Source organism: Balaenoptera acutorostrata, chromosome 3 (genome assembly GCF_949987535.1).
Source record: "Balaenoptera acutorostrata chromosome 3, mBalAcu1.1, whole genome shotgun sequence".
NCBI classification, from domain to species: Eukaryota; Metazoa; Chordata; class Mammalia; order Artiodactyla; family Balaenopteridae; genus Balaenoptera; species Balaenoptera acutorostrata.
This window is the reverse complement of record NC_080066.1, coordinates 71,833,889-71,861,275: the sequence shown is the minus strand read 5'-3', so window position 1 is coordinate 71,861,275 and position 27,387 is coordinate 71,833,889. Positions and strand designations below refer to the sequence as shown.

The window sequence follows — 27,387 nt, the reverse complement described above, 5'->3', positions numbered from 1 at the left end:
ATATAATAAATACTAATTGGGACTTCCTTGGTGGCGCAGTGGTTCAGACTCCGTACTCCCAATGTAGGGGGTCCGTGTTTGATCCCTGCTCAGGGAACTAGATCCCACATGCATGCCACAACTAAGGAGCCCACCTGCCGCAATTAAGACCCAGCGCAACCAAATAAATAAATAAATAAATAAATATTTTAAAAAAATACTAATTGTTACACATTATAGACACTTATGGAAGAAAGGAGGGAAGAATAAAATAAAATGGACATCAAGAAAAGGAGGAAGATCTGGAGCAAGAAAGACTAAGTATAAAGGAGGGAAATGGAAAGAAGAGGTAGACAAACTGAGGGGCCCAGAAACAGACACTGAGAGGGAACAGAGGCTAGGTGTTCTGAGAAGAACGTTAGCTAAGGTGACAACTCTTCTTATTCTTCAACAGGAGTATAAAATTTTAAGTTATCATCTTTTTATCACTGTCCCAAGAATGTTGTTTTAGTTAATTAACTACTATTCATAGCTCTTTGACCAGTCTTCATCACTAAACTTTCCAGAATTCCATAAGTAGATTTAATTTCTGAACAACAGAGGAACTGGTAAGGGCAATTTCATGCTAAGGGCCAAATTAAACTAAGGCTCTTAGGGAAGAAATCTCCATCTTGGATATATAAGCTCCTGTCTGATTAAAAAAAAATTAGGCTAAGAGAAGGAGCAAAGTCATAGGCAGTATTTACTTTGCTGTCCTAAGATGTAGCTCACTGTTTCCCAAGTAAGAATGATATTTAAAAGGCCATGTTGAGGGCTTCCCTGGTGGTGCAGTGGTTAAGAATCCGCCTGCCAATGCAGGGGACACGGGTTCGAGCCCTGGTCCGGGAAGATCCCACGTCCCGCGGAACAACTAAGCCCGTGTGCCACAACTACTTAGCCTGCGCTCTAGAGGCCACGAGCCACAACTACTAAGCCCGCATGCCCCAACTACTTTAGCCCGCGTGCCTAGAGCCCGTGCTCTGCAACAAGAGAAGCCACTGCAGTAAGAAGCCCATGCACTGCAACAAAGAGTAGCCTTCGCTCACCGCAACTAGAGAAAGCCTGCGTGCAGCAATGAAGACCCAATGCAGCCAAAAATAAATAAATTTATATATATATATAAAAAAAGGCCATGTTGAAAAAACAAACAACCCAACTAAAAAGTTGGCAAAGGATTCAAATAGACATTTCTCTAAAGAAGATATACAAATGGCCAAGCAACATGATAATGTTACTAATCATTAGGAAAATGCAAATTAAAAGCACAATGACATACCATTTCACACCCACTAGGATGGCTCTTACCAAAAAAACCCCACAAAACAAAAACAAAACCAAAACAAACAAAAAAAACTACACCCAGAAAATAACAAGTGTTAGCAAGGATGTGGAGAAATTGGAACTTTTGTGCACTTCTAATGGGAATGTACTAAAGGTGCAGCTGCTATGGAAAAGAGTATGGTGGTTCCTCAAAAAATCACAAAAAGAGTTACCATATCCAGCAATTTCACTTCTGGGTATATACCCAAAAGAATTGAAAGCAGGGTCTGAAACAGATGTCTGTCCATCCATGCTCATTACAGCATGATTCACAACAGTCAAAAGGTAGAAGCAACCCATCTGTTCATGGATAGGTGAATGGATAAACAAAATGTGTTTCTATATACAATGGAATATTATTCAACCTTAAAAAGGAAGGACATTTTGACACATGCTACAACCTGGCTGAAGCTTGAAGACACTATGCTAAATGAAATAAGCCAGTCATAAAAGGACAGACCTGTATGATTCCACTTATATGAGGTATCTAGAGTAGTCAAATTCATAGAGACAGAAAGTGGCTGCCAGGGGCTGAGGGGAGGAAGGAATGAGAAGTTACTTATTTTCCACTAAATTGGGTATTCCTTATTGGATAGTTTCAGTTTTGGAAGATGAAAAATGTTCTGGAGATGGATGGTGGTGATGGTTGCAGAACAATATGAATACACTTAATGCCATGAAACCGCACACTTAAAACAGTTAAAATGATAAATTTTGGTTTGTATATTTTACTACAGTTTTTTAAAAATGGCTATGTTGAGTCTGTTAAGTTACAAATGGCAGTAAAGCATATAACATAATATCATTAAATGCCTACTATTCCAAAACAAACTCTATATTATTAAAGTAGAAAACCATAACTCAATTTTTTAAAAACACAGGAGTATTCAATGTACCATTTCATTTTTCCTAGGCTTACACATTCTGTATTACATTTCCCAGAAGGAAACCCATCACTTCTTAAAAAGAAACTAACTTCAGTTGACATAATATTTAATTTCACTTTGGGAAACATAATTACATCAATCTGAAGAGCTATACCTATAAATCAACTTCAGTGTAGATGCAGACAGTATAAAAAAAATCTAGTATGCACAAATATCTAATAACTTTGTAATGTTTTAAAACTAGCTTTTTTAATCTAAAAATTATATGAGCTCACTTTAAACAAAATGTATAGTTAAGGCAAAAACAGAAAGTAAAAATAAATAATCCCAATACCCAGAGATTACCCACTATTAATAGTTTATTATGTATCCATCAAGAACTTTGTCCTATGCTTATAAAGTACACAAAAAAGACATTACATTACCCTGCCCCTCCCACCTTCTGCCCCCAACGTTTTCCCCTTTTTAAATAAAAAAGGATTTCTTACTTGGGGCAGGCAGCCCACCACTGGATCGTTTGTATTTGCTCTCCTTTAAAATGGATGTGATTTTATATAAATGTCGAAAACCTGTTTTGCATTCAGAGGCAAAAATAAATTCAATTTCATCTTCATGACTTTGGGGAAAAACATGAAAGATGTCATGGATCTGTAAAATGAATAGCTTAATTTACTATACACATTAATGAAAATACTACATAAACAATTCAATTAAGCCAGAGAAAGAAGAATTACTTGATAAACATACTCTGAAATATAAATAACTGTCAGGCTAGGGTGTATGGTATATGTACAATTAGAGATTTTGCCTGGGCCTTTCACGTTTCTCTTACTTTAGTCAAAGACTTCATCTATTGAGAAATAAATGTTTCCAAATGGAGAAAAAAGAAAAATATGACCAAAAGCTGTTTCTTACTCACCATCTCTGAAATTCTTTGAAACATGGCACGATGTTTGTTTAATGATATAAATCTTATTACAGAAGTGATGAAGAAAAATGTCTTTTACTTTTCTTTTCCAGAGAGAAATATTCTAACAGTTCAAGGGAAAACAGATGTTCATCTGTTTTAGGTGAATCATATGAAGCCTATATTCAGCCAGGGAGTGAGCTAGCTTTATTTATTTTGTATCTTGTTTAAGTTTTTTCCACTAAACTGGAAAATGAAAAATTCAATCCCAAACTGTTATATTTTGGTATAGTTTGCCAACTTAAAAGAGAAAGTCTTTTCTAGACAGGATTCTTGTGGTCCTCTCAGAGGCACTAATGAGGCTGTGTTTTCAATATCTGATGTGTCCAGAAACAAGGGCAATTCTGCAGCCAGGGAGATGTCATTTCAGTTTGTACCTTTTATGTACAAACCATTACCCATTCTGGAACCAACATTCCAATCTGAAAATGTTCAAACTAAGCAAATAACATTCAAGGTTACTTTGAACTCAAAAAATTCATTTTGATAGTTTGCTATCGAGCTTCATTTGCTTTAGCATTCTGAGAAAATATTCAAACCAAGTACAAGAAAACATGCATACATTTATCCAGATGTCTGTTGTTTCTTCATAGATAATCAGTGGCGTCACAGAGTCAGGCACTGACTCGATGAGTCTCTGTCTTTCCATGGCATCATCTTCTACTGGGATAAATAATTCAGGTGAGATCAACACTATCTGTAGGCGAGTTTGGGAGCGATCTAGTAGGATAGCCCACGCACTATTTAAATAAACAAAAGAAAAGCACAAAATAAAGCACACTCTTCAGAAAATGAATATTCCACTAATCTTTCCCCTAGCACCCATCAGTTATTTCTATAATCACAATGAAAGTATTGCTTTAGTATATGTTAAATTATCACTTACAAATGGCTAATTAAAAGTATTAGCTTATTCTACACTTATTTTTAAAAGTTAAGCTTGAGTAGAGTTTTTAAAAGTAGTTTTCTTTAAATTTCCAAAATCACAGATGGCCTTTGAAATTGTTTTCTCCCTTTAATGTCGATAAATGTCTCGTGAAACTCCTGTTGTCCACATTAGACACAGGAACTACATGTAATCATCTTCACATAAGGCTCTACAAATATTTCTGCTTATTTATTAAAAATATACATACTTATATGTGAGCCTAAAAGTCATACAATTTAACCACAAATAACACTGTGAAACTGTGACTGGCTAAGAGACAGAATTAAAATGCAATGCACCTATGCTTATAGGATTACAAGTCCACTTAGTTCAGGAAAAATTCTTTGTGCAGAACTATCTACACTTCAAATTTACATGTGAAGGCAGCTCCAACGGAAAGGAAAAATCTAACAGCAGACAGTTCTGGGTCCTAAATTATTTGTAAAGAAGTGGCAATTTAACATACGCACTATTTTCCTTCTGGAGTCCATCCAGCTCTGGCAATATATTCAACTCCTTCAAACAGAATCTCAAAAGGTTGAATTAGTTCCTTATCTATGACATCTATAAGCTATTAAAAAAGAAAAAAGGAATCTAGTTATAGAAGACTGAGATAAGTAACTAGCTTATTGGTCTACTTAAATCACTATCTTTAACAGCATACTTTTTCAGTCTTAGGTACACAGGATTAACAAAACCAGCAGTAAGTCATGGGTTACCTCTACTGGTGCTCTTACACCTAACAAGTTCTAACTACAAGAATTAGCATAGTCTAAAAGTCTTTTCCCGTGAGTTTATACTAACAGAACTCTTGATAATAACTGGTAAAATCAGATTTTAATCACTTTATAGACTCTAGTATCTAAGAAAAATAATAGTCCCTAGTTCCTTATATTTTAGCTTAAAATACTATTTTTGTAATATATTGGTGAAATGGTCCTGAGAGCAAACTTTTTTCCCTTAATAGTCTAGCTAACACAATTTTAAATATACTTTTTAAAAAATGGACAAAGGATCTGAATAGACAGTTCTCCAAAGAAGATATACAAATGGCCAATAAGCACATGAAAAGATGCTCAACATCATTAGCCATCAGAAAAATGTAAATCAAAACCACAGTAAGGTGCAATTTCAAATCCACTAGGATGGCTAGGATAAATAAAATGTGGTATATCCATACAATGGAATATTCTTGGGCAATAAGAAGTAGTGAAATGCTGTTACATGGTGCCAACATGATTAGTGCTTGAAAACATGATGCTAAGTGAAAGAACTCAGACTAGATACTGTATGATTTCATTTATAAGAAATGTCCAGAATAGGCAAATCCATAGATACAAAGTAGATTAGTGGTTGCCCAGGGCTGGGGGGCATGGAAAGGTCTGGGGATGATGATTAAGGGATGTGAGTTTCTTTCAGGGGTAATGAAAATGTTCTAAAATTGACTGTGGTGATGGCTGCACAATTCTCTGTGAATATACTAAAGGCCATTTTAAACTTTAAATGAGTGAATTGTATTGTATGTGAATTATATTTCAGGGACTTCCCTGGCGGTCCAGTGGTTAAGACTCCGCACTCATAGTGCAGGGGACCCAGGTTCAATCCCTGGTCAGGGAACTAGATCCCACATGCCACAACTAAAAAAGATCCCGCACGCGGCAACGAAGACCCCACGTGCCTCAACTAAAAAGAACTGGTGCAGCCAAATAAATAAATAAATATTTAAACTGTGTATATATATATGTGTGTGTATATATATATACATATATATATACACACACACATATATAAATATATATATATATAAAATTATACCTCAATAAAGTTGTTAAAAAAGTCTAGCAAAGACGACCGTTTTTTAATTAATTTTGTGTGCATTTAGCTTATAAGCATCTGTCCAAATGGAAAGTAGCAGTATAAAAGAAATGAGGGATATTTAATCTACTGTCAACACAGAAGGTAACTCACCAGTCAGTAACCACTATTTAAGAAATACTGATCTGGAGAATTAACACAGGCAAAGAGGAAAAATACTGGAAAGGAGTGGTAAATATGCATATCCCCATATTCCTATCTTGGGAACCAGCAGAAAGTTTTCAAAGTAGAAAATTAGGTCAACCTGAAATCATGATCTGTAGATGTCTCAGCAAGTTCAATAAGTCCAAAAAATAAAAAAGCATATCTAAAATCTCTATTGACAGACTAGTCAAATGATACAAAAAGTTAACATTTTATACTTACCCTTCCTTCAGCATCAATCAGTATTTCTGACATCTTAAAAGTGACTTTTGGATTTGCTGTGCCTTTAGAAAGAGACATAAATGAACAGTAATGCATATCCAAAATTATTCAAACGAATTTTGCCAGATCAATCCTTTTTATACTTTAGTCAAATGAGGAATGTTGCATATAGACAGGACTTTATTGCATAAGAATCTCAAAACTCCTTTTCAATTCATAATTTTTAATATGGCTATAAAAAAAAGAAGCTGAAAAACATAAAGAGTACGTAATGAAGGGGAATTCGTATCATTTCACAATTGAAATGCTATAAATAGCAATATGGGAAAAAATTACTAATTTATTAAGAACATAATCCCTTAAAAATCTTTATTTCCAAGCAAAGGTACTTCTTTATTCATTTCTTGAAATAATCAGTTTTGTGCACTTCCTCACCTTTGAAATAATTAAAAAGGATCAGCCTGTAATTTAAAAATCTACTTCAGAGACACTTAAACAACCCATCCTTACTAAATCTGTAAAATATCCACGTTGACCATACCTTTGGATGAATGCAGAAAGAATCTTGTTTGAAAAGTAGGAATGAGTGAATATAAATGCCAATGGAATACAGTACCTGTTTTAGGATAACGGAATGAATCTGCCCTCCTTGTTTCCAACATAGGGGACGTAACATGAATAATTTCCACTTCGGATTCATCATTTTCTTCATACAGAATTCTAAGAATTTTACTGCCACTGGGAGCTTAAAAGGAAATTAAATATTGAAAATTTAGGAGAATTATGCCAGAAAGTAATCATAATTGACCATTCCCTCTAGTATTATATCTCCCATAGTGAAAAGCAGTTTATACATAAAACATGCTGCCTTTTATGTATAGAGTATATGTACAATGTATTAGGCTAGAATGTAAAACAAATTTCTAACCAGATCACAGTCAAAAAGTTTGAAAGCTACTGCTTTAGAGAGCTGTTTCTCAGCTAGTAAAATCCTTGTGAATACACCAAGAAAAAGAAGGAATTTGTGCTCTTTTTTTCTGATCCATTCATACACTAATTTGGCCATCTGTTCATGCAGACTCTAGTCAATCCTACGTTTTTTATAGCAACTCCCATTAAGGGGTGGTATTTTTTATTTTGCCACCAATGTTGCCACCAACCAGCTTCTAGATGAAAAACTGGCAAGGAGAGTTGAAGGACTTGGGGTACTGAACCACAATACACCTGTTTTTTATGAGAACTCATTATGGTGAGATATAGCCTGAATATTCTAAATAACTACTGGTGGGATCCAATCTTCATCACTTCAGAATCTATTATTCAGAATTAAGAATCTGTGCAGTTAACTAATTGGTAGTTGAAACTCATAATACTTTAATTGACCTATAATATATTATTTTGAAGCCTCTTACTTGTTTCAGCTTCTGGACACCACCAGTAACCAGAATATCTATCAAATTCTTCTTGAAGAACAAAGGTAGCAACTCCAGCTGATCTGGGATCCTCTTCCATGTTGGCTAGCTCTAGACAAACATAAAGGCAAAATTATCACAGAAGTTCTCTATCTTTTCATAGGTACAAAGCAGAATGATTCCATTTATTCTGAAAGGCAGCTATAGTATAGTGGTGAACTGTGGAGCCAAATGGACTGAATTCAAATCTGGGTTCCATCATTTACTAAATGACTGACCCTGGGCAAAGCATCTGATCACGTTCCACTGCAGTACCCATTTATAAATGGGAATAAGAACCTACCTTATATGGTTGTTATGAGGATTAAATGAGTTATTTTACATAAAGTACTTAGAACAAAGCCTGAGCCATAGTATGTGTTCCATAAATGTTAGTTATTATTTTCCCATTTAGCTAGGACCATGGGAAAAAGAATACATGTAAAGGGTCATGGTGACTTTTTACTCTCCTACACAGAGAAGCACATCTTTAGACTGAGAATGGGGTCTTACAGATCATGTAATTCACCATTTCTCCTCCCTCCCCTTCCTCTTATTTAACCAAAGCAGATGAGCTTTTATCTGTTTTACACTTAGGTTTCCAGCAAATAGTCTGAAGGGAACTCTTGCTTTAAAAACAAAATCTAGGGACTTCCCTGGTGGTCCAGTGGGTAGGGCTCCGCACTCCCAATGCAGGGGGCCTAGGTTCGATCCCTGGTCAGGGAACTAGATCCCACATGCATGCCGCAACTAAGAAGCCCGCACGCTGCAACTAAGAGTCCACATGTCTCAACTAAGACCCGGCGCAGCCAAAATCAATCAGTCAATCAATCTAAAAAACCACAAAGCCATAATTACGTAAGATTTCATGACATGGGAAAATGTTTACAATATACTTGAATTTAAAAAAGCATATTACTAAATGACATGTATACTGATTCCATTTATAAAAGTGTTATACAAATACATATTTTTTAAAGTGTCAGGATATAAATCAAAATGTGGTCCTCTCCAAATAGTGAGACTATGAACAACCTTTTGAAAAAGAATTGTTTTATAATTTACAAAATCTTAAGTGTACTGTTTACTTTGAAAAATGCATATACTTGTATAACCACACCCTAACAAGACATAGAATATTTCCAACACCCCAGAATGTTTTCTCATGCCCCTTCGCAGTCAATGTCCATTCCTGCCTCAGAAGCAACCACTGATCTGATTTCTATCACCATAGGTTAGTTTTGAATATTCCAGAATTTCATGTAAGTGAAATCATACTGTATACACTTTATGTTTGTTGCTGAGTGATATTTCATTGTATACCACAGTTCTTTTATCCATTCATCTGTTAATGGACATCTGAGCAGCTTCTAGTTGCTATTATGAATAAAGATGCTATGATTATTCTTGTATAAGAATCTATGTAGACATGTGTTTTCCTTTCTCTTGAATAAAGACCTAGGACTGGAATGGCTGGGTACTGTAAAAAAATTATCTTTAAATTTGTAAGAAACTGCCACACAATTTTCCAAAGTATCTGTATTATTCTATACTCTTACTAGCAATGTATGAAAATTCCTCTCCAACATTTGGTGTTCTAACGGGTGTGTAGTAATATTTCGCAGTGATTTTAATTTTATAGGCAAGTTTCACTGTATTATGTTCTCTTATCTGTATTTTCTGTATGTTGTCTGAAACAAATGTGCAATATGAACCAATAACCCCTTATCCAAAAATTTTGAGTCCAGAAGTGTTTAGAACTCAGAATTTGGGGGATTTTTTCATATTCATACATCTACGCATAATTATGTCACATCTCCAGCAGGGTAATCAAATACCCTGTAATCAAATATACTAATATTCCTGCAGCAAATTTAGGAATAGGCACACTAAGTAGGATTAAGATTATAAATATCCTCAGGTCAGTTCAGGTCAGGTTTTGCCACCAAATGAGTTTTAGCACCAACCTAATGAAAACTAACCTCAGTTTTCAGAGTTTCTGAATTTTGGAATTAATGATATAGCCAAAACCAGCACTCAGTTTTCTTGGATCTTTCAACTACTCCAAAGTTATACCTTCCATACTGCTTTATATTTTGTTCTCCTTTAGATGTGAGACTATGTATCGCTCATTTATATCTCCCTATCACTTACTACAGACCTCAATTACTAAGATTAATTAGATGAATAAATGGTATCATCTTCTTCTCCCAGTAAGATATGTCCTTTGAGAGTAGAGGTTGGTATTAAGTTACCTTTAAATTCCTCTATTATAGGAGGCAGAGAATAAACAAATGCACATGCCAACTGACTACACCCACCCCAAAGGGGACTTTCATTTGGAAACCTACTGTGAATAAGAGGGGTAAGAGTAATGTTGCTTACTCTCTACCTACCTTTCTATCTAAACACACACTTAGGGCTTCCCTGGTGGCACAGTGGTTAAGAATCCACCTGCCAATGCAGGGGACACGGGTTCGATCCCTGGTCCAGGAAGATCCCACATGCTACGGAGCAACTAAGCCCGCGCGCCAGAACTACTGAGCCTGTGCTCTAGAGCCCGTGAGTCACGACTACTGAAACCTGCACGCCTAGAGCCTGTGCTCTGCAAGGAGAAGCTTGTGCACCGCAATGAAGAGTAGCCCCCGCTCACTACAACTAGAGAAAGCCCACGCGCTACAACTAGAGAAAGCCCGCGTGCAGCAACAAAGATCCAATGCAGCCCCCCAAAAATTAATTAATTAAAAAATTAAAAAAATGGTGTATTTCACATGTTCAAAAAAAAAAAAAAAGAAGCAGTACACTATTTCCCATCTTTCATTTGTATAAAAGCTTTGGAGAAAAACATACACGTCTTTTCTGTGCTTTCAGTACTGCTTAGCATTATTATAGTCACTTCAATAAAAATTAAATACTTCCACAATACAGAAAGTTTTATTTTTCCTATTATGACAAAATAACTAAGCAGGCTCTGCAAAAAGGGGAGACAAATTTTTAGGTAGTTCTTATAGTGTGTACTAGATTTTTCTGTTTGTTTTCCTAAAAACAAGATTAATTTCTTAAATTAAATTTTATTTTAATCAGAACAGTTTTGGGACTTCCCTGGTGGTCCAGTGGTAAAGAATCTGCCTTTCAATGCAGGAGACGAGGTTCAATCCGTGGTCGGGGAACTAAGATCCCACATGCCGCAGGGTAACTGAGCCCGTGAGCCGCAAACTACAGACCCCATGCGCTTTGGAGCCTGCTCACCACAACTAGAGAGAGAATCCGCACGCCACAACTAGAGAGAAGCCTGTGCACCGCAACGAAGAGCCCGAGCACTGCAACGAAAGATCCCACATGCTGCAACGAAGATCCCGTGTGTCACAACTAAGACTCTACACAACCAAAAATACAAATTAAAAAAATTTAAAAAAAAGAACAGTTTTGGGGGAAATTCTGGTAGTCTTATTAGGCTAAAAGAACAATCAGGTCAGAGGTGCTACTGTTGTGCTGTCTGAAAATGACCCTTAAAACAAGGGAGCATTATATAGGTGGTACATACCAGTTATCCACTGTACTTTTGTCCTTTTTCATTTTAAAGATTTAAGTTTAAAATATAAAGATCACCCAGCATGCTTCAATTGGAAAATGTAAGCAAAAGCAAATTAAATTTAAAAAATACTTTTCAGGAAAGTAGATTTGAAGAACTTGAATTACCATTGTGCACATAAGTAAGCCTCCTTTCTTCTCTCGTTACAATGTTGGATATCCATATATCATTGCTATGTATAAAAGCAATCCAGTCTGGATCAGCTGGGCATAATTTTGGATCCATCCGAATGTTGGGACAACTAGTCTCCACTAAATTGGGCCGTAAGGGTTGTTGCTAGAAAAGTAAACAACATTTAAAGGCAAGTATCAGGCTGATACATATTTGTTTACCAGCACCCTTCCTATAAAAGGAATAATAATCCCAAGTACAATATCAACTATAATAACTGCTCTCCAGAAAAATGTACTTTCATATGCCTTAACTTATAAGAAAGGACTCATTTTTTTTCTATGAATTAATAAGCTAAGCATAACAGGAGCAGAAATAAAGACAAAATAAGAGCACTTCATAAATTCTGTTGTCCAAACCTGTTTAAACAGAGTAATTATCGTTTGTTACATGCTTTTATTAAACACTTATTTGACTATTTCACTTATTAAATATTTCTAATTAATTTTACCAATATAAAATAATTTGCTCATAAAAATATAATGAAAGCTAGAATCATCACAATTCTATCAGAAGAATAGTTCTGATATCACATTAAAATTGCCTAGAATAAAATCAAACATTTAAAACCATTTACTGAGATGAATCAAGCTTTTAGGGGAACCAAAGAGGGATTGCCCTGTGATATCATTATCTTCGAAAATCCACCTCAGCACTTACTCAAAAAATGGCACTGATGCCCTTTACTAATTCTTCCTACACAGCAAGTATTTTTAGCATTTTAAAAATTGTATACTAATGTCACTGAAAAAATTATTAACTCTTAAAATTGGAAATTAATACCCGTATTTCTTGTTTTCTTTACTACTAAATCAGTAGTAAACAATTGGTGAAAAGAATTTTTTAGTTTGTTTAATTACCTTTCTGATTTGGACACAAATAACTTTAGGACCCAAAAACAGATTTATCAAGTAGTAACATCAACTTACAGTAAATCCTTGTGGCCCTCCATCTTTTACGTGATAAATTCCACTACCAGCTTGAAACAGAAATGTTCCACTTCCTTGGTGATAATCATATGAAGCAATTCCAACTGTTCCAATGCGTTTTCTTTCTCTCAATAGTTCTTCTTCTCGAGAATACATTCCATAGTCCAGTGTTGCCTAATACAGAAAGAAAGTCTCACATTCCAGTCTTCTGAAAGGTGGCTTTTTGCTTTTAGCACTGAAATTCTAGCATCTCCAATATTATTGAGTTTACATTTTGAGTGATCCCAAAATTTGCCAGCAACTTTAAACAGATTAATTTCAGGAAGTCTGCTGAAAAATTTCCTGGTAAAGGGTCCCTAGATGATTACTGTATACATTAGAGAGCAAGAATTAAGTCTCATCACCTTGGCTTGGCATTCAAGATCTTCTACAACTTAAATGTAATATAGCAGTTCTGCATGCACTTAAGAGCAGACTCTGAAGTCAAGCAGTTTGAATCTAGGCTTTGACTCTCATTAGAAGTGTGACTTTGGGCAAGTAGTTTAATTTCCTCAAAAGTAATTTTCTTCACTTTCAAAGTAGTAATAAATCATCTACTTCAGCTTTGTGAAGATTAACTTAGATAAAAATACGTAAAATGTTTAGCACAATGGTTGGCACAGAGTAAAGTTCTCAAATATCAGCTGTCATTAGTACCTTTCCACTAATTCACTAATACTGCTTTAATAAAACCTTAGGTCAGGCTTGTCACACCAATGATGTAAATCCCAATATGCGGTGTTCTGCTCCTGGCCTTTGTTCCATCACCCCCCCTCCCACCCGAGGCCATTTTTCTTTCTATCCATCCAAGTTTTACTGATATCCCAAAACCTTAGCCCTAAATCAACGTTGGCCAGGAAAGTTTCCTGATCCACTATGGTGTACAGTGATCTCTTCTTTGAAATTTATATGAGCTACTATCTCTTTTACTCATTTGGCTATGGTTTTGTTTTTCACTTTTTTTCAGTATTTCTGACTAGAAATAGATTAAAAAAAAAAAAAAAACTTGAGAACAGAATCTGTCTGATTTTTGCTTTCCTACCTAAAGCATCTGTTAAAATCTCCCTCAAAGAATATTTGTAATCAATGATTGATGATGAAGAGGGACCTTCCCAAACTAAAAATATTATTTGACACATATATAAAATTTAAAAATATATATATAAAAAAATCTAATAAGTGCTAGTTTTAAAAATTTACATCCACATCTTCCCTCACTAAGAGCTCTTTATGATAAATAAGGGGATAAATAAAGGAATGGTAAATAAGGGAAACAGACATGGTTTCTGCTACCAAGGACTAATACTATTTTATGTTATGTTATATTATGTTATTTTATTTTATTTGGCCATGCCATGTCTTGCAGGATCTTAGTTCCCTGACCAGGGATCAAACACCGGCCCCCCACAGTGGAAGCGCCGAGTCCCAACCACTAGACTGCCAGGGAACTCCCAAGGACTAATACTTTAAAAGTAGCCAAGTTCAGGGACTTCCCTGGTGGTCCAGTGGTTAAGAATCCGCCTTCCAATGCAGGGGACACAGGTAAGATCCCTAGTCAGGGAGCTAAGATCCACATATGCCATGGGGCAACTAAGCCCGCATCCGCACGTCGCAACGAAGACCCAGTGCAGCCAAAGTTAAAAATAAATAAATAAATGTTTTAAAAATAAAAAAAATAAAAGTAGCCAAATTTATATATCTGGGAAAAACCATAATTCGAAAAGATACATGCACCCCAGTGTTTACTGCAGCACTATTTACAACAGCCAGGACATGGAAGCAACCTAAATGTCCATCAACAGAGGAATGGATAAAGAAGATGTGGTACATATATACAATGGAATATTACTCAGCCATAAAAAAGAACGAAATAATGCCATTTGCAGCAACATGGATGGACCTAGAGATTGTTATACTGAGTGAAGTAAGTCAAAGGCAAATATCATATGGTATCGCTTATATGTGGAATCTAAAAAAAAAGGGGTACAAATGAACTTATCTACAAAACAGAAATAGAGTTACAGATGTAGAAAACAAACTTATGGGGCTTCCCTGGTGGCATGGTGGTTAAGAATCTGCCTGCCAATGCAGGGGACACAGGTTCGAGCCCTGGTCCGGGAAGATCCCACGTGCCGCAGAGCAACTAAGCCCGTGCGCCACAACTACTGAGCCTGCGCTCTAGAGCCCACGAGCCACAACTACTGAGCCTGCGAGCTACAACTACTGAGCCCGTGAGCCACAACTACGGAAGCCTGTGCGCCTAGAGCCCGTGCTCCGCAACAAGAGAAGCCACCACACTGGGAAGCCCACGCACCACAATGAAGAGTAATGAAGAGTAGCCCCCACTTGCCACAACTAGAGAAAGCCCATGCACAGCAACAAAGACCCAACATAGCCAAAAATAAAGAAAGAAAGAAAGAAAGAAAGAAAACAAACTTATGGTGACCAGGGGGTAAGGGGGGTGGGGAGGGATAAACTGGGAGATTGGGATTGACATATACACACTACTATATATAAAACAGATAACTAATAAGGACCTACTGTATAGCACAGGAAACTCTACTCAGTACTCTGTAATGGCTTATATGGGAAAAGAATCTAAAAAAAAGTGGATATATGTATATGTATAACTGATTCACTTTGCTGTACACCTGAAACTAACAAAACATTGTAAATCAACTATACACTAACAAAAAAATTAAAAAATAAAATAAAAGTAACCAAGTTCATTGGCAGAAATGTATGTTTCCAAAATTAAACCAGCATACTGAAAGTAAACGGTGTTCAAGGATGGCAAATACATGTGTATACTTGCAAACTTAAAATAATGTCAAGTGAAGTTAAAAATGAGACAACCTTGGAATCCTGCTAAAAATCTACCTCGTTTTTTTATATTCATTGTATCACTTTTTTATTAATGTTTAATTACATATATACATATGTATGTGTATATATACATGTGTGTATGTGTGTGTTAGGCTCCAAAAGAAAAAACTAGAAAATTCAATGTTTTATTAATTCTAATCTTTTTTTTTTTTTTTTTAATTTATTTTTGGCTGCGTTGGGTCTTCCTTGCTGCATGCGTGCTTTCTCTAGTTGCGGTGAGCGGGGGCTACTCTTCGTTGCGGTGCGTGGGCTTCTCATTGCGGTGGCTTCTCTTGTTGCGGAGCACGGGCTCTAGGCGCGCGGGCTTCAGTAGTTGGGGCACAAGGACTCAGTAGTTGTGGCTTTTGGGCTCTAGAGCGCAGGCTCAGTAGTTGTGGCACACGGGCTTTCATTGTTCCGTGGCATGTGGGAACTTCCCGGACCAGGGCTTGAACCCTTGTCCCCTGCACTGGCAGGCGGATTCTTAACCACTGCACCACCAGGGAAGCCCTAATTCTAATCTTTTTGTTTTAAATATCTTTTAAGACTGTTTCCGTTGACACCAAGAGCAATTTTGAGTATATAATTATATTTTAATTTCTCCCTCTTATTCTCACTGAACGTCATCAGATTTGATCCATACTTAATATGTCTCAGGTTTGTTTTTTTTTTTTGGCTGCTTTGGGTCTTTGTTGCTGCGCAAGGGCTTTCTCTAGTTGCGGTGAGCGGGGGCTACTCTTTGTGGCAATGTGCAGGCTTCTCATTGAGGTGGCTTCTCTTGTTGCAGAGCATGGGCTCTAGGCACGTGGGCTGCAGTAGTTGCAGCATGTGGGCTCAGTAGTTGCGACACACGGGCTTCAATAGTTGCGGTGTGTGCGCTCAGTAGTTGTGGCGCATGGGCTTAGTTGCTCCGTGGCATGCGGGATCTTCCCAGACCAGGGATTGAACCTGTGTCCCCTGCATTGGCAGGAGGATTCTTAACCACTGTGCCACCGGAGAAGTCCCCTTAACATGTCTTAATGTTTAATAATCAGAACACAAGACATTTCAGAGCTAAGAAATTAACTTTCACAAGAGAACTCTGCATTTATAACTTTGTGATTATAAAATTTATTATTTGAAAGCGTATCAAGCAAGATGATAAAAAGAACCCTGAAAAAGATCTATTATGAGGAACAAGGTTAGCTTTACCAGATATTAAAAAATTAAAACATGAATAAACAAAATGAACAATGGTACAGAGTAGAAAATCCAAAATAGAAAGCTGAATATAGAAATTAATAAGAAAGGGCTTCCCTGGTGGCGCAGTGGTTGAGAATCTGCCTGCTAATGCAGGGGACACGGGTTCGAGCCCTGGTCTGGGAAGATCCCACGTGCCACGGAGCAGCTGGGCCCGTGAGCCACAATTGCTGAGCCTGCGCGTCTGGAGCCTGTGCCCCGCGACGGGAGGGGCCGCGATAGAGAAAGGCCCGCGCACCGCGATGAAGGGCGGTCCCCGCACCGCGATGAAGAGTGGCCCCCGCTTGCCGCAACTGGAGAAAGCCCTCGCACGAACCGAAGACCCAACACAGCCAAAAATAAATAAATAAATAAATAAATAAGAAAATCCTTTAAAAAAAAAAAAAAAAAAAAAGAAATTAATAAGAAAGAAGTGGTGGGTAAAAGATGAAATGTTAAAATTAGTGATTACTGATTTAAATTTTATCAGTTGGAATTACTGCATAGCCATATGCAAAAAGATAACACTGGATCCACTTCCCACATATTCCAGAAGGTCAGAGATTTAAATGTTAATAATGAAACCAACTTCCACTTCTAGCCAAGATGGAGTAACAGGGACCAGGTATGTTCTCATATCTGAAACAACTCAGAAATGGACAAAATATATAAAATCATGTTTTCAAGACACTGGACATCAGACAACAAAGAACAGCAATCCCTGAGAAATGGGAACCAAATGAGGTGTGCCTTACAGTTGTTCCAGATGTTGGTACATGGAGGGGGAAGCCAATGGGTCAAAGAAGAAATCACAGGAAATCAAAAAATACTTTGAGATAAAAGAAAACACAGTATACCAAAACTTAAGGGATGCAACAAAAGCAGTGCTCAGGAGGAAATTTATAACTATAAGTGCCTATATTAAAAAAGAGATCTCAAATCAATAACCTTCCACCTTAAGGGAGTTCCCTGGCGGTCCAGTGGTTAGGGCTCTGTGCTTCCACTGCTAAGGGCCCAGATTCTATCCCTAGTCAGGGAACTAAGATCCTGCAAGCCATGTGGCATAAAAAACAAACAAACAAAACCTTCCACCTTAAGATACTGGAATAAAAGAGCAAACTAAATCCAAAGCAAGCAGAAGTAAGGAAATATACACATCAAATTGGAAATAAACAATAGAGAACAGAAAAATAATACAGCTTAACAAAACCAAAAATTGGTTCTTTAAAAAGATCAACAAATTTGGGCTTCCCTGGTGGCACAGAGGTTGAGAATCTGCCTGCTAATGAAGGGGACACGGGTTCAAGCCCTGGTCTGGGAAGATCCCACATGCCACGGAGCAACTAGGCCCGTGAGCCACAACTACTAAGCCTGCGCGTCTGAAGCCTGTGCTCCACAACAAGAGAGGCCGCGATAGTGAGAGGCCCGCGCACCGCGATGAAGAGTGGCCCCCGCTCGCTGCAACTAGAGAAAGCCCTCGCACAGAAACGAAGACCCAACACAGCCAAAAATAAATAAATAAATAAATTTAAAAAAAATAAAAATCAACAAATTTGACAGATTTAGCTAGAATGACCAAAAATACAAAAAGAGAGAAGACTCAATTTACTAAAATCAAGAATGAAAGAGAGTTGCTACTAACGATCTTATGGGGTTAAAAAGGATTATAAGGGCTTCCCTGGTGGCGCAGTGGTTGAGAATCTGCCTGCTAATGCAGGGGACACGGGTTCGAGCCCTGGTCTGGGAAGATCCCACATGCCACGGAGCAGCTGGGCCCGTGAGCCACAATTGCTGAGCCTGCGTGTCTGTAGCCTGTGCCCCGCAACGGGAGGGGCCGCGACAGAGAAAGGCCCGCGCACCGCGATGAAGAGCGGTCCCCGCACCGCGATGAAGAGTGGCCCCCGCTTGCCGCAACTGGAGAAAGCCCTCGCACGAACCGAAGACCCAACACAGCCAAAAAAAAAAAAAAAAAAAAGGATTATAAGGGAATAGTATGAATAAGTGAATAGCAACAAATTAGACAATGTAGATGAAATGGTTAAATTCCCAGAAACACACAAACCACCAAAACTGACTCAAGAAGAAACAGAAAATCTGAATTGACCTATAATGAATAAAGAGATTTGAGTTAGTAATCGAAAAGCTTCCCACAAAGAAGTCCAGGACTAGATGGCTTTACTGATGAGTTCTACTAAATGTTTAAAGAAGAATTAAGACCCATCCTTCTCAAACTCTTCTTAAAAAAAAAGAAAAAGAACAGGAGCAAACACTTTCTAACATTTGATGAGGTCAGCATCACCCTGATACCAAAACCAGACAAAGACATAACAAGGAAATAAAACTACAGACCAATATCTCTTATGACTATAGACACAAAAATCCTCAATAAAATACTGACAAACTTCCAATAAAGATGTAAAAAAAAAAATATATATATATATAAAAATATAATTGGACAGTTAAATATGGTGCCCATATCTAACCTAAACAGAAGAGCATTCTAGAGCTATATGTTTAGGAAAATTTAAATTTGACAAATAAAATCAGCATTGTTGCAGAACTGCAATATTTGCTCAAACCATGGGAAAAAAAAAGAAAATTTACTCTGACAATTTTTCTTTGATAATTGGAATATTTACTCAATTTTTAACATATTTACTGGAATAATTAGGTTTAATCATCATCATCAAAAAATACTGACAAACTGAATACAGAAGCGTATTAAAGGATTATATGTGACCAAGTGGGATTTATCCCAGGAATGCAAATTTGGTTCAACACATAAAAACCAACCAATGTAATACACCATATTAATACAATAATGGAAAAATGTGATCTTCTTAATAGACCCAGAAAAGTCATTTGACAAAAACCAACACCCTTTCATGATAAAAGCACTCAACAAACAAGAAATAATGGGGAACTATTTGATTCTGATAAAGGGCATCAATGAAAAACCCACAGCTAATAATTCTTAATTGTGAAAACCTGAAAGTTTTCCCATCAAGATCAGGGGGAAAAAAGGATGTCTGCTTTCCACTACTATTCAACATTGTACTAGCGGTTCTAGCCAGGGCAATTAGGTAAGGAAAGAAATGAAAGCTTCTGGGTTGGAAAGGAAGAAGGAAAACCATCTCTATTCACAGATGACACGTGATATATAGAAAACCCTAAAAAATCTACAAAAAATAATTAGAACTAATAAATGTGTTCAGCAAAGTTGCAGGATACAAGATTGATATACGAATATCAATTGCAATATCAACTAGCAGTTGGAAAATGAAATTAAGAAAACAACTCCATTCAAAACTTCATCAAAAAGAATAAGTACTTAGAAATAAATTTAACCAAAGAAGTGCAAGACTTGTATACAGAACATTGTAAAATACTATTTAAAGAAATTTTAAAAAATCTAAATAAATGGAAAGACATCCCATGTCCAAAGACTGAAGATAATAAAGATGGAAGTAGACCCCAAATTAATCTAGAGATTCATTAGAATGCCTATCAAAGTTCCAACTGCCTTCTTTCCAGATATGGATAAGCTGATGCTAATAATATTCATATGGAATTTCAAGATAATCTTGAAAAAAACCCTCACATTTTCCAATTTCAAAAGTTAGTACAGGGCTTCCCTGGTGGCACAGTGGTTGAGAGTCTGCCTGCCAATGCAGGGGACACGGGTTCGAGCCCTGGTTTGGGAGGATCCCACATGCCGCGGAGCGGCTGGGCCCATGAGCCACAACTACTGAGCCTGCGCGTCTGGAGCCTGTGCTCCACAACAAGAGAGGCCGCGACAGTGAGAGGCCCGCGCACCGTGATGAAGAGTGGCCCCCGCTTGCCGCAACTAGAGAAAGCCCTCGCACAGAAACGAAGACCCAACACAGCCATAAATAAATAAATAAATAAATTAGTTAATTAATTAAAAAAAAAGAAAAGTAGGTAAACATATATATTAAAAAAAAAAAAGTTAGTACAATGTAGCCACATTAATCAAGAGAGCATGATACTGGCATATGAATAGATAAATAGGCCAGTGGAATACAATTGAGAGTCCAGGAATAGATCCATACATTTATGGTCAACTGATTTTCAACAAAGGTGCTAAGACCACTCCAAGGGGAAAGATAGCCTTTCAACAAATGGTGCTAGGACAACTGGATTCCACATGTAAAAGAATTAATTCGGCCTCCTATCTCACACTATACACAAAAATTAACTCAAAATAGATCAAAGATCTAAATGTAAGGGCTAAAACTATAAAAGTCTTATATAATAAAACATAGATGGAAATCTGTGTGATATTGGATTAAGCAAGTTCCTTAAGTATGACACCAAAAGCACAAGCAATCAATGAAAAAACAGATCGACTGGACTTCATCAAAATTTAAAAACTTTGTGCGGCAAAGGACTTGTATTAGTTTCCTAGGGCTGTTGTTAACAAATTACTACAAACTTGGTGGCTGAAAACAAAAGACATTTATTCTCTCACAGTTTTGAAGGCAGAAGCCCAAAATTAAGGTGTCAGCAGGGCCAGACTTCCTCCAAAGGCTCTAGGGGAGAATACTTCCTTGCCTCTTCCAGCTTCTGGTGGCTCCAGGGATTCCTTGCCTTATGGCACTATAACTCTAATCTCTGCCTACTCTTCACATGGCTTTCACCTCCTGTCTCAAATCTCCCTTTCCTTTCTCTTATAAGAACATCAATGATTGTATTTAGGGCCCACCCTAAATCCAGAATTATTTCATCTGGAGATACTTAATTACATCTGCAGAGACCCTATTTCTAAACAAGATCACATTCACAGACACCTTTAGGACCTGGACATATCCTTTTGGTGGTCCCTATTCAAACAACAGGACATTATCAAGAAAGTAAACAACAAAAACTGCAAACAACCTGATTAACAAAGTGGGCAAAAGACTTGATTAGACATTTCTCCAAAGAAGATATACAAATGGCCAATAAGTACATGAAAAGATGCTCAATATCACTAATCATTAAGGAAAAGCAAATTGAACCACAATGAGATACTACCTCATACTCATTAGGATGGCTCCTATCAAAAAGCCAGAAAATAGTAAGTGTTGGCAAGGATGTGGAGAAATTGGAACTCTTGTGCACTGCTAGTGCGAATGTAAAATGGTGCATGGAAAATAGTATGGCAGTTCCTCAAAAATATAAAAATGTAATTATCATATGATCCAGCAATTCCACCTGAGTATAATATACCTAAAAGAATTGAAAGCAGGGACATGAAAAGATATTTGTATACCCATGTTCATAGGAGCATTATTTATAATAGCCAAAAGGTAGAAGCAATTCAAGTGTCTATTAATGGATGAATAAACAAACAAGATGTGGTATATACATACAATAGAATATTATTTAGCATTCTGACATATGCTACAACATGGATAAACCTTAAGGACATTATGCTAAGTGAAATAAGCCAGTCACAAAAGGACAAATGCTGTATGATTCTACTTCTATGAGGCACCTGGAGTAGTCATACTCATAGGAACAGAAAGTAGAATGGTGGTTGCCAGGGGCTTGGCAGAGAGGTAATGGGAAGTTATTGTTTAACGAGTACAGTATTACATTTTGCAAGACAAAAAAGAGTTCTGTGGATGGATGGTGGTGATGCTTGCGACAATGTGAATGTACTTAATGCCACTGATGTACTAATGTACACTCAAAAATGGTTAAGATGATATATTTTATATTATGTGTATTATGTCCACAATTTTTTTAAATGAAGGTATAAGAACTTCAAAGTAAGGTAAATGAAGAATAGAAGAAAGGGGAAGTCACAAAAATGTCTTATCTCGATACAGGAGAGATCAAAATGTGTTTAAATGTATAGATTTAAATTAATGATTATAGGATTAAATACTTGCTAAAGGTAATTATGGCTGATTTTCTACTAATAAATTAATGATTACTGCAATTAAAGAAAAAGATAAAAAGACAACCCACGGAATGGGAGAAAAGAAAAGTCCAGTATCAAGAATACATAAAGAACTCTTACAATTCAACATTAAAAAGACCCAATTTAAAATGGCAAAGGACTTGCACAGACCTTTTTTTTTTTTTAAGGCCTTGTCATGCAGCTTGCCGAACCTTAGTTCCCCGACCAGGGATCAAACCCGGGCTCCCTGCAGTGGAAGTGCAGAGTCCTAACCACTGGATCACCAGGGAATTCCCCAGACATTTCTTTTCTTTTTTTAAAAATTAATTAATTAATTTTATTTATTTATTTTTGGCTGCTTTGGGTCTTTGTTGCTGCATGCGGGCTTCCTTCTAGTTGCAGCAAGCTGGGGCTACCCTTCGTTGTGGTGCTCGGGCTTCTCACTGTTGTGGCTTCTCTTGTTGTGGAGCATGGGCTCTAGGTGCGCGGGCTTCAGTAGTTGTGGCACGTGGGCTCAGTAGTTGTGGCTTGCGGGTTCTACAGCGCAGGCTCAGTTGTTGCAGCGCACGGGCTTAGCTGCTCCACGGCATGTGGGATCTTCCCGGACCAGGGCTCGAACCCGTGTCCCCTGCACTGGCAGGTGGATTCTTAACCACTACGCCACCAGGGAAGCCCTCCCCAGACATTTCTTTAAAGAAGGTACACAAATGGCCCATAAACACATGAAAAAATGGTCAGCATTACTGGTCATTAGGGAAATGTGAATTAAATAACAATGAGATATCACTTCACATCCACTAGGATGGCTATAATCAAAATGATGGACAACAACAAGTGTTGGTGAGGATGTAGGAAATTAGAACCCTTATACATAGCTGGTGGGAATGTAAAATGATGCAGCTGCCGTGGAAAGCAATTTAGTAGTTCCTTAAAAATGTAAACACAGAGTTACCACATAACCCAGTAATTCCACTCCTAGATATATACCCAAGAGAACTGAAAACAAATCTACACAAAATCTTACATTTGAATGTTAAAAGCAGCCTTATTCATATAAGCCCCAAAGCTGAAACAACCCAACTTTATCCATAAACTGACGGATAAATAAGATGTAGTCTAGCCATACAATGGAATATTATTCAGTTATAAAAATAAACGAAACACTATTATCTGCTATAGTGTGAATGAATCCAAAAAATACTAAGAGAAAGAAACCAGTCATGAAGGCCCACATATTATATAATTCCATTTATATGAAATGTTCAGAATAGGCAAACCTATAGAGACTCAAAGTAGATTAGTGGTTGCCTTGGCCTGGGGGTAGAGAGGGTGAAGGATGGGGAATGACTGCTAATGGGTTTCTTTTGCAGATGACAAAAAGTTCTAAAATTAGATGGTGATGATGGTGACACAACCCTCTGAATACACTTAAAAACCATTGAATTGTATACTCTGAATGAGTGAATTGTATGGTATTTGAATTATATCTCAACAAAGCCAGTAAAAAAATTTTTTTAATGGAAAAGCTTATTCTATGCTAACAGTAATCAAAAGGAAGCTAGAGGGACTATATTAACATTAAAGTAAACTTCAGAGTAAAGAATATTGCTAGAAATAAAGAAGGTCATTTCAAACCAAGAAAGCAGTAGATTTACGAATAGGATATAACAATCCTATCCACTTATACATCTAATAACATAGCTTCAAAATATATACTAAAGGAAAAACTAATAGAACTGCAATGAGAAACAGTCAAATCTACAATTATGGTTGGAGATTTCAACATTCTCTCTCAATAACTGATAGAACAAATAGAAAATCAGTAAAGACATAGAAGGCTTTACCAGTACAATAAACCAATTTGATCTAATGGTCATTTATAGACCCAACAAAAACAGAACATATATTCCTTTCAAGTGAACACAGAATACGTACAAGGATGGACCACATTCAGGGCCATAAAACAAGACTTAAAAAATTGAAAAGATTTAAGTCATACAAAGTATGTTCTTGGATCACAGTGGAATTAAATTAGAAATCAAATTTCTGAAAAATATGCTAATATTTGGAAACTATATAGTACACTTCTAAATAACTTATGGGTTAAAGGGAAATAGGAAGTGTTTTGAACTAAATGAAAATGGAAACACAACATATCAAAATGTATGTGCTACAGCTAATGTGGTACTTAAAGGGAAATTTATAACATTAAGTGCCTATATAAGAAAAGAAGAAAGGTCTCAGACTAGTGACCTCAGCTACCACGTTATGAAACTAGAAAAAGGAGAACAAACAAAATCCAAAGTAAGCAGAAGAAAAGAATTAATAAAGTTTAGAGCATAAAATGATGAAATAGAAAAAAACAAAACGACAGAGAAAAATAAATGAAACCAAACTGATAAACCCTTAGCCAGACTGATCAGAAAAAAAAAAGGCTGGGAGTGGAGAAGACACAAATTACACAAAATATCAGGAATAAGAGAGGGACATCACCAAAGATTCTTACAGACATTGAAAAGATTAGGCAATATTATGAAACTTATGCCAATAAATTTGATTACTTAGATGAAATGGAAACATTTCTTAATAGACACAAACAACCAAAGTTTTCTCAAAAAGAAATACATAATATGAATAGCACTACATCTAAGGAAGAAATTGAATTTGTAGTTAAAAACCTTTCCACAAAGAAAATTACAGGTCCAGATGGCTTCACTGGTGAATTCTACCAAACAAATTCTAGAAAATTAAAAAAGAGGAAATAACTCCCAACTTATTCTGTGGCTAGCATAACACTATTTCCAAAATCAGACAAATTACAAGAAAAGAACACTACAGACCAATATTCCTCATGAACATAGATATAAAAAAAACTAAACAAAACATTAGCAGATTGAATCCAACAATATTTAAAAGGATAATAAATTAGAACCAAGTGGGCTTTATCCCAGGAATGCAAGATTGGTTTAACACTCAACAATCAAGTGATGTTTTGTTTTACCATATTAACAAATTAAAAAAGAAAAACCCTTTTCACAGCAGCACTATTTACAATAGCCAAGACATAGAAGCAACCTAAATGTCCATTAACACATGAATGGATAAAGAAGATGTGATATACATACATCACAGAATGGAATACCACTCAGCCATAAAAAAAGTATGAAATAATGCCACTTGCAGCAACATGAATGGACTGAGAGATGATCACACTAGTGAAGTACAGAGAAAGACAAATATCATATGATATCACTTATACATGGAATATTAAAAAAATGATACAAATGAGCTTATTTACAAAACAGAAAGAGACTCACAGACATAGAAAACAAACTTATGGTTAACAAAGGGGAAAGGTGGGGGAGGGATAAATTAGGAGTTTGGGATTAGCAGATACAAACTACTATATATAAAATAGATAAACAACAAGGTCCTGCTGTATAGCACAGGGAACTATATTCAGTATCCTGTAATAAACTCTAAAGGAAAAGAATCTAAAAAAGAATATATATATACATATATATATTTATATATATCACTCTGCTGTACACCAGAAACTAACACAACATTGTAAATCAACTACAATTAAAAAAAAAAAAAAGTGAGAAAGCACTTAGAAAGTTAAAGAAAAATACTAGCAATGATCAACCAGAAATTGAAATTAGAAAACAAAGCCATTTACAATAGAATAAAGAAATATGAAATACTACAGATAAATCTTATGAAGGACTGTGCAAGACTGGTACATTGGTTGCCTGTACCACTGAATGGGTGGGTAGGGGAGAATACAAACCAGTACAAGGAAACTTTTGAGGGTAATGACTGAGGTAAGGGTTTCACAGGTACATCATATGTACCTCCAAATCCATCAAATTGTACACTTTAATATTTGCAACTTTTTATATGCCAATTATACCTCAGTAAAGCTTTAAAACATGAAACCATATAAGAAACCATATAAAGCACTGGATGAAAACATGGGTAAATTATTTTATAACTTGGGTGTAGAAAATCTGTCCTATGACAGAAGACACAAATTCTTGAAGGATAAATTTTATTACACAAAAATCTTCCACATGGCGTGTGTACACACACGCACACACCATAAAGAAAGTAAAAACACAAATTACAACTTCAGGAAAATATCTGAAACTATATCACAGACAAAGGGTTAATATCTCCAGTATATAAAAGGCTCCTAAAAATGAAGAAAAAGACCAATCACTCCACAGAAAAATGGGTTAGAGATAAAAGATGATCAACTTTGCCTATAAAAGAAAAGCAAATTAAACTACACTGGGATACCATTTCTATCTATCAGATTGGCAAAAAATCCAAATGTTTGACCACATACTGTGTTGGAGAGTCTCTGGGAAAACTGGCACACTTACACCTTACTGATGGAAATTCAAAATGGCACAGCTCCTATGGAAGAAAATTTGATAATATCTAGCAAAATTACAAAACCATATACATTTTGGTCCAGTGATTTCAGTTCTAAGAATCTAGCTTAAAGATACACTGGCAAACATGTAAAAAGCCCAAGCCATTTTACTGCACTACTATCTGTAATACAAAGATTGAAAATAACTAAAATGTCCATCAAGAGGGAACTGGTTAACATGATTTGTCTGTACAACACAACACAGATGTAAAAAGAAATAAAGATTATGTATACAGTTGTCCCTCAGAATCTGTGGGGGATTGGTTCTAGGACACCCCCCACCCCCATGGATACCAAAATCTGTGGATGCTCAAGTCCCTCAGACTATAAAATGGTTTAGGACAGCTGGCCCTCTGCATCCAAGGATGCTGAACCTGTGAATATGGAGGACTGACTATATATTCTT

General features: G+C 36.5%; 1 protein-coding gene across 5 annotated transcripts in view; it reads right to left on the bottom strand.

Annotated features, from left to right (window-relative positions):
* The window catches only part of DPP8 (dipeptidyl peptidase 8), a 63,099-nt gene that overhangs the window by 21,785 nt on the left and 13,927 nt on the right, over window positions 1-27,387 (bottom strand). For all 5 annotated transcript variants that reach the window (XM_007166029.2, XM_007166030.2, XM_007166031.2 and 2 more), the window contains 8 exons: window positions 12,505-12,678; window positions 11,512-11,680; window positions 7,774-7,884; window positions 6,978-7,106; window positions 6,362-6,423; window positions 4,591-4,691; window positions 3,755-3,932; window positions 2,714-2,873 (listed from right to left, as the gene is read on the bottom strand). In XM_007166029.2, the coding sequence (XP_007166091.1) occupies window positions 2,714-2,873; window positions 3,755-3,932; window positions 4,591-4,691; window positions 6,362-6,423; window positions 6,978-7,106; window positions 7,774-7,884; window positions 11,512-11,680; window positions 12,505-12,678 (1,084 nt within the window). The remainder of the gene's footprint in view (window positions 1-2,713; window positions 2,874-3,754; window positions 3,933-4,590; window positions 4,692-6,361; window positions 6,424-6,977; window positions 7,107-7,773; window positions 7,885-11,511; window positions 11,681-12,504; window positions 12,679-27,387) is intronic.